General features: G+C 41.9%; 1 protein-coding gene across 9 annotated transcripts in view; it reads left to right on the top strand.

Annotated features, from left to right (window-relative positions):
• DENND2C (DENN domain containing 2C) overlaps positions 1 to 17,426 on the top strand; it is a 98,395-nt gene that overhangs the window by 76,137 nt on the left and 4,832 nt on the right. For 8 of the 9 annotated variants that reach the window (XM_053590511.1, XM_053590510.1, XM_053590513.1 and 5 more), the window contains 7 exons: positions 794 to 863; positions 1,844 to 1,921; positions 2,449 to 2,589; positions 3,066 to 3,214; positions 4,341 to 4,518; positions 9,605 to 9,646; positions 10,967 to 11,072. In XM_053590511.1, coding sequence (XP_053446486.1) covers positions 794 to 863; positions 1,844 to 1,921; positions 2,449 to 2,589; positions 3,066 to 3,214; positions 4,341 to 4,518; positions 9,605 to 9,646; positions 10,967 to 11,072 — 764 coding nt within the window. The remainder of the gene's footprint in view (positions 1 to 793; positions 864 to 1,843; positions 1,922 to 2,448; positions 2,590 to 3,065; positions 3,215 to 4,340; positions 4,519 to 9,604; positions 9,647 to 10,966; positions 11,073 to 17,426) is intronic. The other variant, XM_053590516.1, reaches the window with a different exon arrangement.

The raw sequence follows: 17,426 nt of genomic DNA, 5'->3' as shown, positions 1-17,426 counted from the left end.
CCCTGCAACAAGTTATGTGTTTCTATTCTAGAATATTTGGAAAATGGAGAAGAGTAAATAAAAAGCAAAAATTAGAACTTACTGGCAACTTGAATACTCAAAGATAGTCATTGTAAATATTTTAACATTTTCTCTCCCAATCTATATTTTGGCCATATATAGACATACATATTATTCAAATTTGGAGTTTTGATTATTAATGGATTTCTTTCTTGAGCAGCTTTGGGTCTTATTTATAAATTATCTATGCATACCTTTTGCCTATATTTCTAATGAGGAATTGCTATTTTTCCTACTGATTTTTATACATTGAGGATATAATCCTTTGTCTATTACTGTTCCATATGGCTTCTCAGAATAGAAGAATTTGGAATGAGGAAATAACATATCAAAATCTTTTTTTTTTTTTTTTTATTGTTGGGGATTCATTGAGGGTACAATAAGAACATATCAAAATCTTTTGTAAGTCACCTATATGTTTGACCATACTGGGCATTCAAAAAAAGAAACATGGACTTGCTTAATAGCTACATTGTATAAATACGAAAATAAAAGGAGGTACCAGCCTCAGTAGCATGTCCTATACCTGTTCTCTCATTCCAATACAAGGCAAGATACCCTTAAGCCTGTGAATTCCTTAAGAGGAATGTGACTTGCAAGAAATGTGATTTTAATACCACCTCTTAGATCATGACATGACTGCTGTTGAACCCTGATTTTCAATTGTTTGGTCCCTGAGGAATACTATACACAGTTGTTTGGATCTCAGAGTAACTATTGGCTATTTCTACAGTGAAACATTCTCCTTTGTACTGACTGGTGAGGATGGAAGCCGGTGGTTTGGTTACTGTAAGAAGCTCTTGGTAAGTACCAGACTTGTGCTACAGATCTGGTTGCCCCAGGAAGAGTAGAGTAAAACTAGGGACTTCAGAAACTCTCTGGATGAGTTTGAGGGCTACTCAATGACCTATTTAAAATTGCACGCAAACTTTATGGACACCCCGTATATCAATAAGGAAGGTTTGTTAGCTTTAAACAATAGGAGCAAAGTGGGGGTTAGCCACAGAGTGTTCCAGACAATGGGGTGTTCCAAAATAGAAGAGGTATGGATTTATTTTATTTATTTGTTCAGAACAGAGGAAATAACGACTGACATACTGGCTGAATATCAGTCTGTCAATGGGGTACAATGAGGTAGTCTAAGCAGCTCTGAGTTACCCACCATACTAAGGCTCTCTTCTTGCTTAGAATGCCTTCACTAAATCGAGAACAAACCATACCATCACTCTTAGCACTTTTCCATCTTTCACAGTTCATTGAGCATGAGAGCCTTGGTTCCCGCTGTGTACTAAAGAATATTGAAAGTATTAATCAGGACGAGGCACGGTGGCTCACACCTGTGATCCTGGCACTCTGGGAAGCTGAGGCTGGTGAATTGCTTGAACTCTTGAGTTCAAGCTCTGAGCAAGAGGGAAACCCGTCTCTAAAAATAAAACTAGGGTGGCACCTGTGGCTCAAAGGAGTAGGGCACCAGCCCCATATGCTGGAGGTGGCGGGTTCAAACTCAGCCCCGGCCAAAAACTGCAAAAAAAAAAAAAAAAAAAAAGGAAAGAAAAGAAACTAGCCAGACATGTGGTGGTCACCTGTAACTCTGGAGACTGAGACAAGAGAATCACTTGAGCCCAAGTGTTTGAGGTCATAAGTGAACCATGACCCCACAGCACTCTACCAGGGACAAGAAAGTGAGACTCTGTCTCAAAAAAAAAAAAAAAAAAGAAAGAGTATTAATACAAATTAGCGAGACTTGTGCTTCTTGGTTGTTTTGTTTTGTTTTTTCTTTTAGCCAGAAGGCAAAGGAAAGCGACTCCCTGAAGTATACTGCATGGTTAGTCGCCTAGGCTGTTTCAATCTTTTTTCAAAGGTGAGTGGAGAATGGGCTCTATGAAAAGAGGTATTCTGAGGTCTCAATGTTAAGGGGCATAATCTTTAACCTCTTGTGTTAGAAAGGTTAGCATATTAGGGATCAGGGGGCTTAAAGGCTCAAATTTATATCCTAATCCAGCCACTGGTGTTATTTTGTTCTCATTTTGGTTTGCTGAAATTCCCAGCTTAAGGGAGACTATAACCCAAAGTTTGTCTTGTCTCATGTCTCTCCTGGATGAAGTGGAGGATAGCATTGTCGGGTCACTTTCTTTGTCCTCTCTTAATGAAAAGGAATCCTTATCTAAAATTAAGTTGATTTATGTTAGTAAGATTTTGGGGGGTAATAAAGATACCCCCCAAGAGATATGATGCTAATGGAACTTTTGTTGGTTGCAGAAGCTTATCTGTCTTAAATTCTTTTGGTGTTATTTTTAAGTTTGTATACAAAATTAGGAAGTTCATGTAATAGGATCTTTTTATGTATTTTAACTGAGTCCATAACAAAGTAACATTTTGTGTGTGTAGATTCTGGATGAAGTAGAGAAGAGAAGAGAAATGTCTCCAGCCCTTGTTTATCCATTCATGCAAAGTGTCATGGAAGCTCCCTTCCCAGCTCCTGGACGCACTATCACAGTTAAGAGCTACCTCCCCGGGGCTGGAGATGGGGTAAGTTAGCTCGTTTTGAAACGGTTTCACAGCCAGCAAAAAGCAGGACTTACACTAACAGGCAGAGTTTGCAAAAGCCCAAGGGCATACATAGTTTGTCCTTTTTTTATAAACTGTGAAAAATATATTTTAGCCCCATTAAGCACTGGAGAAAGATCTACTTGATCTGTGACATAGTTGTTCCTAGACCCAGTATGCAGAGATTTTCTACCATACATTGATTGAGCCCCTTCAGAATGACAGTTGCAATGTATGAAGATTATATATACATCCTTTTGTCAGATTGAATAAAGGATTTTACCACTCATTTATAGCAGAAAATAAACTATGCCACTTGGGATCACACACTGTACGGCAAAGCCTCTTTCTTGGCCATAACTTGTATGAGAAGGGCAGGATCCATCCAATCCATCCAATCCAAGGGCAGGGATTGTTTTCCAACATCAGCTTCTTTGATTCAGATTCTTGCATTTCAGTCGATTGAACTCTGCCGACCACTAGATTCCCGACTGGAACATGTTGATTTTGAATGTCTCTTTAAATGCCTGAGCGTCTGTCATCTCATCCGAGTCTGTGCTTCTCTCCTTTTGGAGCGTAGGGTAATCTTTGTTGCCAACAGCCTAAGGTGAGAATAAATGAAATATGTCAATTCGTAGTGGTGTTTTATTATTCTTAGTATTTTAAAATTTGGGCATTTTAAAATAATTTAGAATTGATGAAAAATAACTCAGTAATGGTCGTCTACCCCTCCTAGAAGGTTGTACAGGGTCTTATGTAGCATACAGTATGTTATGTAGTGCTTAATAAAAATAAAATGAAAAAAATTTAGGATCCGTCTCTCATTTACCTAATGGTATAGTGACATGGGTAATTCTAAATAAACAAAACCTCATGTGTATTAAGCTATACCAGTGACTTTTTTGAGTTATAATAAATGCATCTTACTTAAATTTTTATTAAAAATTGGAAATATAGGGCAGCACCCGTGGCTCAGTGAGTAGGGCTCCGGCCTCATATACCAAGGGTGGCGGGTTCAAACCCGGCCCCGGCCAAACTGCAACAACAACAACAAAAATAGCTGGGCATTGTGGTGGGCGCCTGTAGTCTCAGATACTCGGGAGGCTGAGGCAAGAGAATCTCCTAAGCCCAGGAGTTGGAGACTGCTATGAGCTGTGTGATGCCACGGCACTCTACTGAGGATGATAAAGTGAGACTCTGTCTCTACAAAAAAAAAAAAAAATTGGTAATACTGGGTGGTGCCTGTGGCTTAGTGGGTGGGGCGCTAGCCCCATATATCAAGAGTGGCAGGTTTGAGCCTGGCCCTGGCCAAACTGCAACAAAAAATGGCTGGGCATTGTGGCGGGCACCTGCAGTCCCAGCTACTCAGGAGGCTGAGGCAAGAGAATCGCCTATGCCCAGGAGTTGGAGGTTGCTCTGAGCTGTGATGCCACAGTACTCTACTGAGGGTGACAAAGTGAAACTCTTATCTCAAAAAAAAAAAAAAAAAAATTGGTAATGATTTTCTAAATACACACTATTTTTTAGCATGATATGGGAAAGAGCTGGATTGAAATTAAACATTGTGAATAAATTAAGTTTGATTTTTAAGTAAAAGGTAATGAGTATTCACAGAGTTGTTAATCTATGATCACTAACCAGCATCGGTTTTGTAATTCTTTAATATGGTATCTGGAACACCCTTCGTAGGCTACTGTCTATGTGACGCACTGTTTGCTTTCTCTTCTGGCTAGTACTCTGTCAAAATGTGGCCATGCTGTGGTAGCCACACTGTATCCATTCACTTGGCAGCACACCTACATCCCAGTTCTGCCAGTATCTATGATCGACATTGTGTGCTCACCAACTCCATTCCTTATTGGAATCCTGTCTTGCTCCTTACCACAGCTCCAGGATCTACCCATTGAAGAGGTGAGATGGAAGAAATAGTACCTATGGAAAATATTAGAATATTGACAAATGAAAATAAGTGATCTTTAAGAGTGGGAGAATTGTTAGTTGTTAATGTTAAAATATCCTTAATATATTATGCTATCATATTTTTGGTATCTTTTATTAATGTAGGAAAAATTCTATGGTACACATGAATTCAAAGTTGTGTCTTATTTATAGTAGTAAACTCATGATCTCAGTATTGTGTTATCCTAAAGGTAAGTCTTTTATTTTTAAAGTCAAACATAAAAACTACTGTGGGTTTGGCAGTTCCTGTGGCTCAGTGAGTAAGGCGCCAGCCCCATATACTGAGGGTGGCTAGTTCGAACCCGGCCCTGGCCAAAGTGCAACAAAAAAATTGCTGAGCGTTGTGGCAGGTGCCTGTAGTCCCAGCTACTTGGGAGGCTGAGGCAAGGGAATCGCCTAAGCCCAAGAGTTGGAGGTTGCTGTGAGCTGTGACACCACAGCACTCTACCGAGGGTGACAAAGTGAGACTCTGTCTCTTAAAAAAACAAACAAACAAAACTACTATGGGTTAGGCTCAGGGTCTGTAGCTCAGCAGCTATGGCAGGAGCCACATACACCTGCCAAACAACAATGACAACTATAACCAAAAAATAGCCAGGCGTTGTGGCAGGCACCTGTAGTCCCACCTACTTGGGAAGCTGAGGCAAGAGAACCACTTAAGCCCAAGAATTTGAGGTTGCTGTGAGCTGAGACACTACGGCACTCTACCCTACCCAGGGCGACAGCTTAAGACTCTGTTTAAAAAAAAAAAAAAAATCTACTCTGGATTAACTTTAAAAATTGCTTTAGGGGGCAGCACCTGTGGCTCAGTGAGTAGGGCGCCAGCCCCATATGCCAAGGGTGGCAGGTTCAAACCCAGCCCCGGCCAAACTGCAACAAAAAAATAGCCGGGCGTTGTGGCGGGCGCCTGTAGTCCCAGCTACTTGGGAGGCTGAGGCAAGAGAATCGCGTAAGCCCAAGAGTTAGAGGTTGCTGTGAGCCGTGTGACACCATGGCACTCTACCGAGGGTGGTACAGTGAGACTCTGTCTCTACAAAAAAAAAAAATTGCTTTAGGCCAGGGATGGTGGCTCATGCTTATAATCCTAGTACTTTGAGAGGCCAGGAGTTCAAGACCAGCCTGAGTAAGAGCAAGAACTTATCTCTACAAAAAATAGAAAAATTAGCTGGGCATGGTATTTGAACCCAGGATTTTGAGGTTGTACTGAGCTATGATGATGCCACTGCACTCTAGCCTGGGTGACAGAGCAAGACCCTGTCTCAAAAAAAAAGCAAAAACAAACAAACAAAAAAACTATTTCAAACATAACGCATATATAGATAAGTGCCCAAAACAAAATGTACAGCTCAGTGAATTATTACAAATTGAATGCTTATATAACCAACCTTAGAATGGGGTGGAAACATTATCACAGTGGGATCAGTATCAGCACCCCAGAAGTCCCCATCATGCCTCCTTCTAATCTCTGTTCTCTTCCCCATATCCAACAAATCGTATTCATTATCTTCACTTTTATAGTATTTATGTGTTTTTCTTTATGGTTTTATTTCCCTACACTTGCTTTGTTTAGTGCATCCTGAACAATATAATTCAGTTCTGCCTGGTATTAAACTTGATATAGGCCAGGCGAGATGCCTCACACCTATAATCCCAGCACTCTGGGAGACTGAGGAGGATGGATTACTAGAGTTTAGGAGTTCAAGACCAGCCTGAGGAAGAGGGAAACCACATCTCTACTAAAGATAGAAAAACTAGCCGGGTGTTGTGGTGGACACCTGTAGTCCCAGCTACTTGGGAGACTGGGGCAAGAGGGTCACTTAAGCCCAAGAGTTTGAGGTTGCTGTGACCTGTGACACCACAGTACTCTGTCCCCAGGGCAACAGAGTAAGACTCTATCTAAATAAATAAAATAAACATGATAAATGGACTCATACAGTATATGTATTTTTTCCTGGCTTCTTTTGCTCAATATTATGTGTATAAGATTCATCCATGTTGTAGTTTAATCATTCTAATTGTGTGTAGGATTCTGCTGCATGAATCAACACAGTTTTCTTATCCATTCAATATTGATGAACATCAGAGTTGTTTACAGCCTAGGATTTTTTTTTTTTTTTTGTGGTGATAGGACTTTTATTAGAAGTTAGAGGGCGGCACCTGTGGCTCAAGGAGTAGGGCGCCGGTCCCATATGCTGGAGGTGGCAGGTTCAAACACAGCCCCGGCCAAAAACCACAAAAAAAAAAAAAAAAGAAGTTAGAAAGAAATACGGAAGTAAAAAGCACCAGAGCTTCTGGAAGGGGGAAAGAACTGAAGAACTTCCTCGGAAGTCTCCACATGGGCTCTTTTATCTAGGGGTCTTAAGTCTAGAGGATTACATGTGGCTGGCAGCAGCCTAGGATTATTATGAATAGTGTTGCTATAAATATTCTTATACGTGACCTTTGGTACACACATTCAGACAGTTCTATGGATATATACTTAGAAATTAAATTGCTGGGTCATAGAGTAAGCATATCAGCTTTAATAAAGTCTTAATTTTTTAAAGTAGTTGTGCCATTTAAACTTCCACAGTGTATGAGAATTCTTATGTGTAATTTAGCCTATCTGGTAAGTAGGCAGTGGTATCTCCTTGTGTTTTAATTTGCATTCCTTGATTACTGTTGAAGTTGAGCATCCTTCTATGTGTTTATTGGACATTTGAAAATTATTTTTTATAAAATTCATTGTCTTTTAAAAATAACTTTTTATTATGGGAAATTTCAAACAGTAAAAAGAAGGGTAAATGACTCCTCACATGCCAGTCACCCTATCTTTCAGATGGGTTACCTTTCACATGGGAAGTCATGTTCCATCTTTACCCATTCCTCTCCCCCTTTTTTATTTTTTTTTATTGAGACTGGGCTCTCACTCTGTTGCCCAGGCTGGAGTGCAGTACAGCAGTATGAGCATAGCTCACTACTTCTTTGAACTGCTGGGCTCACACAATTCTCTTGCCTTAGTCTCCCAGGAAGCTGGGACTACAGGCTCATGCCACTCCCACTGACTAATTTTTCTCATATTTTTTAGAGATGGAGTCTCACTGTGTTGTCCAGGCTTGTCTCAAACTCTTGACCTCAAGCAACACTCCTGCCTCAGCCTCCTGAGTCTCTGGGATTACAGAAACAAGCTATACTGCCTGGCTTGTCCCATAATATTTTGAAGTGTAGCCTGACATGATTACTTTTTATCTTTTTGAGACAGAATCTCCCTTTGTTGCCTAGGGTAGAGTGCCGTGGCTTCATAGCTTATAGCACCCGCAAATTCTTGGACTCAAGTGATTCTCTTTCCTCAGCCTCAGCCTCCCAAGTAGCTAGGACTAAAGGCCTACCATAATGCCTGGCTATTTTTAGACATGGGGTCTTGCTCTTGCTCAGGCTGGTCTTGAACTTGTGAGCTCAAGCTATCCACCTGCCTCAGAATCCCAGAGTGCTAGGATTACAGGCATGAGCCACCGTGCCTAGCTATTCTGGCATAATTTCATCTCTAATATTACAGTATGAGTCTCTATAATAATATAAAAGCATTTTTTTTGAAATAGAGTCTCAAGCTGTCACCTTGGGTAGAGTGCCGTGACATAACAACTCACAGCAACCTCAGACTTTTGGGTTCATGTGATTCTCTTGCCTCAGCCTCCCAAATAGCTGGGATTACAGGTGCCCACCACAATGCCCAGCTATTTCTTTTTGTTGTTGCAGTTGGCATTGTTGTTTTAGCTGGTCCAGGCCATATTCAAACCTGCCAGCCTCAGTGTATGTGGCCAGCGCCCTACCCACTGAGCTATGAGCACAGCCATAAAGGCATTTTGTTGTTGTTGTTGCAGTTTGGCCAGGGCCAGGTTCGAACCTTCCACCCTCGTATATAGGACCGGCGCCCTACCCAATGAGCCCCAGGTGCTGTCCATAAAGGCTTTTTTTTTTTTTTTCAGAGACCAGAGTCTCATTTTGTTGCCTTCGGTAGAGTGCTGTAGCATCACAGCTCACAGCAACCTCCAGCTCTTGGGCTTAGGTGATTCTCTTGCGTCAGCCTCCCAAGTAGCTGGGACTACAGGCACCCAGCACAACGCCTGGCAATTATTTTTGTTGTTGCAGTTTTGCTGGGACTGGGTTCAAACCGCCACCCTCGGTATATGGGGCTGTGCCCTCCCTGAGCCACAGGCACCACCCTCATAAAGGCATTTTTAAACAAAACCTCAAATTCATTGTCATACCTAAAATACTTAATAGTTCCTTAATATCAACAAAATCCCATCTTCAAATCTTCATAAACATTGAATAGTTTATTTGAATCAAGTTCCTTTTTTTTTTTGCAGTGTTTGGCCAGGGCTGGGTTTGAACCTGCCACCTCCGGCATATGGGGCTGGCGCCCTAACCCTTTGAGCCACAGAAGCCACCCTGAATCAAGTTCCAAATAAAGTCCATACGTTGTATTTGGTTGATGTATTTTTAAGTCTATTAATTTATTGGTGTTATTAATTTACACTATCATGTTTTTTTTTTTGTTTTTTTTTTGTAGAGACAGAGTCTCACTTTATGGCCCTCGGGTAGAGTGCCGTGGCGTCACACGGCTCACAGCAACCTCTAACTCTTGGGCTTAAGCGATTCTCTTGCCTCAGCCTCCCGAGCAGCTGGGACCACAGGCGCCCGCCACAACGCCCGGCTATTTTTTTGTTGCAGTTTGGCCAGGGCTGGGTCCGAACCCCACCCTTGGCATATGGGGCCGGCGCCCTACTCACTGAGCCACAGGTGCCGCCCCTACACTATCATGTTTTTTACTGGCAATTTATTTGTCGTGTTAATGAGTTAACTTTTTTTTCATTAGATCTCTGCAGTGACTTGGAAATGGGTTACCTTTCAAATGGGCTACAATTTGGAGTTAATTTTATTTAAAACTATTATGATTGCCTGAAATAATCAAAACACCATTGCTAATCTGGCAGTGCCTAATGTATTTGTCTGGGAATGTCTCTGGCTAAACCTGCCTGGCTCCTTTATTTCACAGGTGCTAATAGTTGATCTCTGTGCAGACAAGTTCTTACAGGAGGTGAGTGTCCAAAAAAGTTGGTTACATAATATTTTAGGATAAAGGCATATCTGTAGGTAATTGGAAGATAATATATGAAAGTACTCAGAGAAGATGACTCAGGAAGGACTTTCAGTTCTTACACATATTTGAATTGACACTTGTGGCCAATCACACAAGACTAACCTAAAAAAGTTGGCTGGGATTTATAGTTGTTTATTCCAAAGGAGGAAGAAGGAAACAATAAATGTCATTCTCAAAAGAGGTAACCCTCCCTTCAACTCCAGATAGGTTGACATATAAACCTCTAATTTAATCAAATTTAAAAATTATTTATTGAACACTGGTTATGTCTAGATATTTAAAATCTAAAGATGTGTAGGACATGGTTTGGGCCCTCAGGGGAAGCAGACATATACATAAAATTTTAGAAATGATGTAACACCCAGGTTATATCATGGAGGTTGCTGTGAGCTGTGATGCCACGGCACTCTACCCAGGGTGACAGCTTGAGGCTCTGTCTCAAAAAAAAGAAAGAAAGAAATGATATAACAGAAATTTGTACAAGGTAGAGTAAAGAGAAAAAGGAAGTGGTCATTTCTTCCGGATGTTGAAGTGGAAAGGTAGAGTTAGTAAAGCTTTTCAGAGCAGCTCTCTGGCTATGACTTGTACATAGGTTTGTACACACTGAAACACAGGGTGAAAAGAACAAGAACATTTCCCAGGACATTTTTTTCCAAAATCAATTAGCTCATCACATTTGAAACACCATTTATTTGGGGGTGATCTTTGTAATGTGGCTATAAGACTTGTAGCTAAGAGATATTTGGTGGAAAAGTACCAGAAATTTTTATAAAGTATATTATTTATTTATTTTATTTATTTTTTTTTTTTTTAGAGACAGAGTCTCACTTTATGGCCCTCTGTAGAGTGCTGTGGCCTCACACAGCTCACAGCAACCTCCAACTCCTGGGCTTAAGCAATTCTCTTGCCTCAGCCTCCCGAGTAGCTGGGACTACAGGCACCCACCACAACGCCCTGCTATTTTTTGGTTGCAGTTTGGCCGGGGCCGGGTTTGAACCCGCCACCCTCGGTATATGAGGCCGGCACCTTACCGACTGAGCCACAGGCACCACCCTATACTATTTATTTTTAAAATGTAGTTAAAATATATATACCATAAGCATCATAGATTCTATTCCATGTACAGAAGGAAACTTCAGACTGACTCTTTAACCAAAATACATGCAAATTCACCAATACAATTTTGGGTTAATTAGCTAGTGCATGTTTGGAGACTTTCTCAAAGCTCATACAAAAATCTCAATTCTTTTTCTTAAGGTATCTGATGAGGATGAAATTTTACCACCTAAACTTCAAGCTGCCCTACTGCAGATTTTGGAAGAACGAAATGAAATCTTGGCTCAGGAGCAGGATTTTTCCCAAGGTAGGAGACAGGTGGGCCAAACACTTAAGATGAAGGCAGAAAGATGGACTGAATGCGTAGCACTCTGGTAGATGCATACAGAATTATTTTAGCATGTGACTGCCTGTATCTTGAAAATCTTCTAGTCAGGGCCAGGCGCAGTGGCTCACACTTGTGATCCTAGCACTCTGGGAGGCAGAGGCAGGTGGATAGCTTGAGCTCACAAGTTCGAGACCAGCCTGAGCAAAATCGAGATCCCCATTTCTACTAAAAATAGATGAAAAAAAAAAAAAACTGAGGCAAGAGGATCGTTTGACCCCAAGAATTTGAGGTTGCTGTGAGCTGTGACACCATAGCACTCTACTGAGGGCGACACAGTGAGACTCTGTTTCAAAAAAAGAAAACTGTACCTATTCCTCTAGCACTCCTGTCTGTCCTCTTCCCCTTGCCTTATGTTTTTCTCCATGGCTTTTTTCGCCATCTGATATGCTAGGATGTAAGTTCCACAAGAGCAATGACTTTGTTTGTTCTCTATCTCTGATACTTTAAAGGATAGTCAGTAAGGCCCAGAACAGTGGCTCATGCCTGTAATCCCAACACTGTGAGAGGCGAAGGTAGGTGGATTGCTTGAGCTCATAGTTCAAGACCAGCCTGAGCAAAAGCAAGACCATCTCTACTAAAAAAAGCTGGGCATTATGGTGGGCGCCTTTAGTTTCAGCTACTCCGTAAAAGGTTTGAGGTTGTTGTGAGTATGATGATGCCACTCTACCCAGGGCAGCAGAATGAGACTGTCTCCAAAAAAAATAAAAAATAAAATAACAACAGTAGTCAATAAGTAAATAATACTTAAGTATTATTACTTAACTGGGCAACTACTTATTGGGTGCTTACTCTATAACAAACTTATGTTAAGCATTTAGCATATATTTCATTTCATCCTTGTAGTATCTTTATAAAGTAGGTGTTATTTAGTTACCATTTTACATATCAGAAACTTAAAGCTATTTACTGATGGGGAACATTAGCAAAGGAGCAGATTTAGAAAAGTAATAGTTTTGGGCGGTGCCTGTGGCTCAGTGAGTAGGGCTCCGGCCCCATATACCAAGGGTGGCGGGTTCAAACCCAGCCCCAGCCAAACTGCAACAACAAGAAAAAAAAAAAATAGCTGGGCGTGGGCGGTGCCTGTGGCTCAGTCGGTAAGGCGCCGGCCCCATATACGGAGGGTGGCGGGTTCAAACCCGGCCCAGGCCAAACTGCAACCAAAAAAATAGCCGGGCGTTGTGGCGGGCACCTGTAGTCCCAGCTACTCGGGAGGCTGAGGCAAGAGAATCGCTTAAGCCCAGGAGTTGGAGGTTGCTGTGAGCTGTGTGAGGCCACGGCACTCTACAGAGGGCCATAAAGTGAGACTCTGTCTCTACAAAAAAAAAAAAAAAGAAAAGAAAAATAGCTGGGCATTGTGGCGGGTGCCTGTAGTCCCAGCTGCTTGGGAGGCTGAGGTAAGAGAATTGCCTAAGTCCAAGAGCTGGAGGTTGCTGTGAGCTGTGACACCATGGCACTCTACCAAGGGCAACAAAGTGAGACTTTCTCTAAAAAAATAAAAGAAGAAAAGTAATAGTTTTAGATATTAAACTTGAGATGCCTACCTATTGGATGTTCAGTACCTAGCAGACATCCAGCTAGTGATGTTAAGTAAGCATTTATATAGTCAGTTTGGGATTTGGGGGACAGATGTGTGCTAAAGACGTACATTTAGAAAATGTTGTTTTAAAGTTGTGGGACCAGATGACTCTATAGGGTGAGTGTAGTTAGAAAATAAGAAAGGCTTAAGGACTAAGTTGGTTGGGAATGGTGTGGTTAGATTTCCAACATTTGGAGGTTGAGAAGGGAAGGATCCTGCAAAGGGGACTAAAAAGAGCAGCTAGTAAAGTAAGAGAAAGGAAAGTACATGTGTAAAATCCAGGTGCGTGACCTTGTAAAAGCTGAAAAAGTATTTCATGAAAGAAAGAATGAACAATTATGCAGGAGGCTGCAAAGAGATCAAGTAAGATGAGGACTGAGAACTGACCAGTGAATTTGACCACAGGCAGCCTTGGTGACAGATAACAGTAGATTCAGTGGCATGGTAGGAAGAAAATGAGATTGGAGTGGGTTCAAGATCAGAATGCCATTCAGCTGATCGTGAAATTTAATTAGATGTGCAAAGGGCCAAGAATAGCCAAGACACACTTGAAAAAGAACAAGATTGGAGGGCTTGCATTACTAGACATCAAGATTTATTACAAAGTCACAGTAAGATAGATAGTTTGGGTATAGTGCAGGAATAGAGCAACGGAAAGACTAGGGAGTGCCTGTTTATGTCCTTAAAAGAGTAATAAGGCCAGGCGTGGTAGCTCATGTGGTAATCCCAGCACTCTGGGAGGCTGAGGCAGGTGGATTGCTTGGGACCAGCCTGAGCAAGAGAGACACCCCGTCTCTAGTAAAAAAATAGAAGAATTAGCTTGTGTGCATTGTGGTAGGTGCCAGTAGTCCCAACTACTCAGTTGGGAGGCCAAGGCAAGGGGATCATTTATCAGTACAAGATACTTCACCCAAGGCAAAAAAGAGTGAGACTCTGTCTTTAAAAAATAAATAAGAAAAACTCAACTTTAAAAAGGAAGAGAATTGGATGTAAGAAATTGGGTGCAACAGGTATAGTCAACTTTTCCAAGAAACCTTGCTGCAAAATGGAGGAGATATGGGGCAGTAACTGGAAGAGATGAAAGGTGAGGCAAAAAGTGTTCAAGATAAATGCATTGGTGAACCATAGATTCTCAGTTATAAGAAGGAAAAAGATGAGAAGGTCTGGTGTATAAAATACAACAAAAACTGGGCGGTGCCTGTGGCTCAGTGAGTAGGGCGCCGGCCCCATATACCAAGGGTGGCGGGTTCAAACCCAGCCCTGGCCGAACTGCAACAAAAAAAAAAAAATAGCCGGGCGTTGTGGCAGGCACCTGTAGTCCCAGCTGCTCGGGAGGCTGAGGCAAGAGAATCGCTTAAGCCCAAGAGCTGGAGGTTGCTGTGAGCCGTGTGACGCCACTGCACTCTACCCAAGGGCGGTACAGTGAGACTCTGTCTCTACAAAAAAAAAAAAAATACAACAAAAACTAGATTAGAATCAACATGTAATGCAGGAAGAGACCTTGGAAATCTTATTAGCCTCCCTCACCACATAGATATAAATAGACCAAGAGAGGGAAAGTGAGCTATACAGCTGCTTTGTGATAGAACTCCAATTTAACCTAGGTCCCTAATTCCCAGTCTTGAATAGACCCTGTGGAAAAGAGGAAAATACATTGTTGAGGGGAAGGAGGAAATATCTGGATATGGAAGAAAAAGGAAGGATCTCAAGTTGAATCTGTGGTTCGATCCTGGAACCTGGAAAACAATATAGTAGTGTATTATAAGACTTAAGAATCACCCGACTTGGGAGTCCAGCATCTCCACTTAGTAGATGGAATGACCCTGGAGAATTTATTTTATAATTTGGACCCTCAGTTTCCTCTGCCAAAGAAAAATAATCATACCTACTTCATTGGATTATTATGTTTGTAAAATCATTTAATATACTACCCAATGTATCTTAAGCACTCAATCCACTATTATTTTTATTGAATAATCAGGGGCAATATGATATCAGAAAGTTGGTTGGGGGTGACTCCTGTGGCTCAAAGGAGCAGGGCGCCGGCCCCATATGCCAGAGGTGGCGGGTTCAAACCCAGCCCTGGCCAAAAATTGCAAAAAAAGGGCGGCGCCTGTGGCTCAGTCAGTAAGGCGCCGGCCCCATATACCAATGGTGGCAGGTTCAAACCCGGCTCCTGCTGAACTGCAACCAAAAAATAGCTGGGTGTTGTGGCAGGCGCCTGTAGTCCCAGCTATTCGGGAGGCTGAGGCAAGAGAATCGCTTAAGCCCAGGAGTTGGAGGTTGCTGTGGGCTGTGTGATGCCACGGCACTCTATCGAGGGCCATAAAGTGAGACTCTGTCTCTACAAAAAAAAAAAAAAAAAAAGAAAGTTGGTTGGGCACGGTAGGTCATGCCTGAAATCCCAGCATTTGGGAGACCAAGGTGAGAGTCTTGAGGCCAGGTGTTCAAAACCAACCTTGACAATATAACAAGGCCCATGTCTCTACAAAAAACAAAAGCCAGACCTGGTGATACATGCCTAGCTACTTGGGAGACTGACGCAGGAGGATCACTTTAGCCCAGGAGTTTGAGGCTGCAATGAGCTATGATCACACTACTACACTCTAGCTTGGATGACAGAGCAAGACCGTATCTCTTAAATAAAAGAAAAAGTAAATTGATTTAAGGAGGAAATACAGTAGAACCTCCATAGTTGACCACTTCTCTACACTGACCAGCTCCTTAAATTGACCTAATTTTTATAGAACAGACATGTACCACATGTACCTATCAGTATAGTAGGCCTAGTTCCCTATATTGACCACCTCTTGTGTTGACCAGTTTGTTAAAGTCCCTTGGCTGGTAAGCTTACAGAGATTCTGCTATATAATGAATTTGGTATTAGGCAACCAAATTCCACAAAGGACCTAATAAAATGACAAATGGAATTTATGTGCTAATGGAGTGCCAAATGATGATCTCCCATATACCCTGGAAGTATAGAAGTTTAAACATCAAGGCTGCAGACAATTGGTTGGGAATTTTCATAGCCAGTTCTATCTCTGGGCCAATTAGCTCTTTAAGGAAAGCAATGTTGGCTCGGTGCCCATAGCTCAGTGGTTAGGCGCTGGCCACATTCACCAGGACCGACAGGTTCAAACCCGGGCCCTGCTAAACAACAATGACAACTATAACAAAGAAAAAAAAATAGCCAGGCATGGTGGCAGGCACCTGTAGTCCCAGCTACTTGGGAGGCTGAGGCAAGAGAATCACATAAGCCCAAGAATTTGAAGTTGCTGTGAGCTGTGATGCAACAGAACTCTACCAAGGGCCACTAAGTGAGATTCTGTCCCAAAAAAAAAAAGAAAAAAGTGGGACCACACCTATGGTGCATCTTACAAGGGTACATGTGAAACTTACTAAATGTAGAATATAAATGTCTTAACACAATAACTAAGAAAATGCCAGGCAGGCTATGTTAACCAGTGTGATGAAAATATGTCAAATTTTATATAAAACCAGTGTATGGTGCCCCATGATTGCATTAATGTACACAGCTATGATTTAATAAAATAAATAAATAAATAAAAGAAAGCAATGTTGAACAGAAGTAGTTACCTATGGTCCATGCTTAGGAAGAGGAAGAAAAGGCAAGAAAAGAACACTTGGTCATAAAGTCAAGAAAGGAATCAGGAGACCATTAAGTTGTGGGAAACAAGAAAATGAGAAGGGCAGAGCCTGTGGCTCAGTGGGTAGGGCGCCGGCCCCATATACCAAGGGTGGCAGGTTCAAACCCGGCCCAGGCCAAACTGCAATAATAAAATAACCAGGCGTTGTGGTGGGCGCCTGTAGTCCCAGCTACTTGGGAGGCTGAGGCAAGAGAATCACCTAAGCCCAGGAGCTGGAGGTTGCTGTGAGCTGTGTGACGCCATAGCACTCTACCGAGGGCGATAAAGGGAAACTCTGTCTCTACAAAAAAAAAAAAAAGAAAGAAAGAAAAAGAAAAATGAGAAGGCAGCAGAAATGCAGCATAGACTTTAAAGAACAATAAAAATAGAAGACACAGATTAAATTTGGCTGATTCTCACCAGTGGCTTTGATAAAGCAATTACAGCAAAATCACAGATGTGCAAGCCAGGCTACAGGATGTGATAAGAGCATGTGTGGGAAAAAAGTAAGATATAAGCCATTACCTTTTTGTAGGTGATGGATAAAGAAAGCTAGGAATCACAATAGGAATCACTATAGCTCAGTGGCTTATGCCTATAATCCCAGCACTTTGGGAGGCTGAGGTGGGCATTGCCTGAGACCACCACTTCGAGACCAGTCTGAGCTAGATCAAGACCCAATCTCTGAAAAACTAGCCAGGCATTGTGGTGGGCGCTTATAGTACCATCTACTTGGGATCATTTGAGCCCAAGAATTCGAGGCTGTTATGAGCTATGATGCAACAGCAGCCTTCGAGGGTGACAAAGTCAGACTCTGTACTAAAAAAAAGTAGCTGGGCATTGTGGCAGACGCCTGTAGTCCCAGCTAGTTGGGAGGCTGAGGCAAGAAAATCACTTGAGCCCAAGAGTTTGAGGTTGCTGTGAGCTGTGACACCATGGCACTCTACTGAGGACAGCAAAGTGAGACTCTGCCTGAAAAAAAAAAATAAAAGAGAAAAAGCTAGGAATGAGCATTCCTAGATTCTCAGTCCTTAAATGTACAACTTC

The sequence above is a fragment of the Nycticebus coucang genome, chromosome 5, assembly GCF_027406575.1.
Source record: "Nycticebus coucang isolate mNycCou1 chromosome 5, mNycCou1.pri, whole genome shotgun sequence".
NCBI lineage: Eukaryota > Metazoa > Chordata > Mammalia > Primates > Lorisidae > Nycticebus > Nycticebus coucang.
Note: the sequence above shows the minus strand (reverse complement) of the source record. Positions and strands in the feature narration are given on the sequence as shown.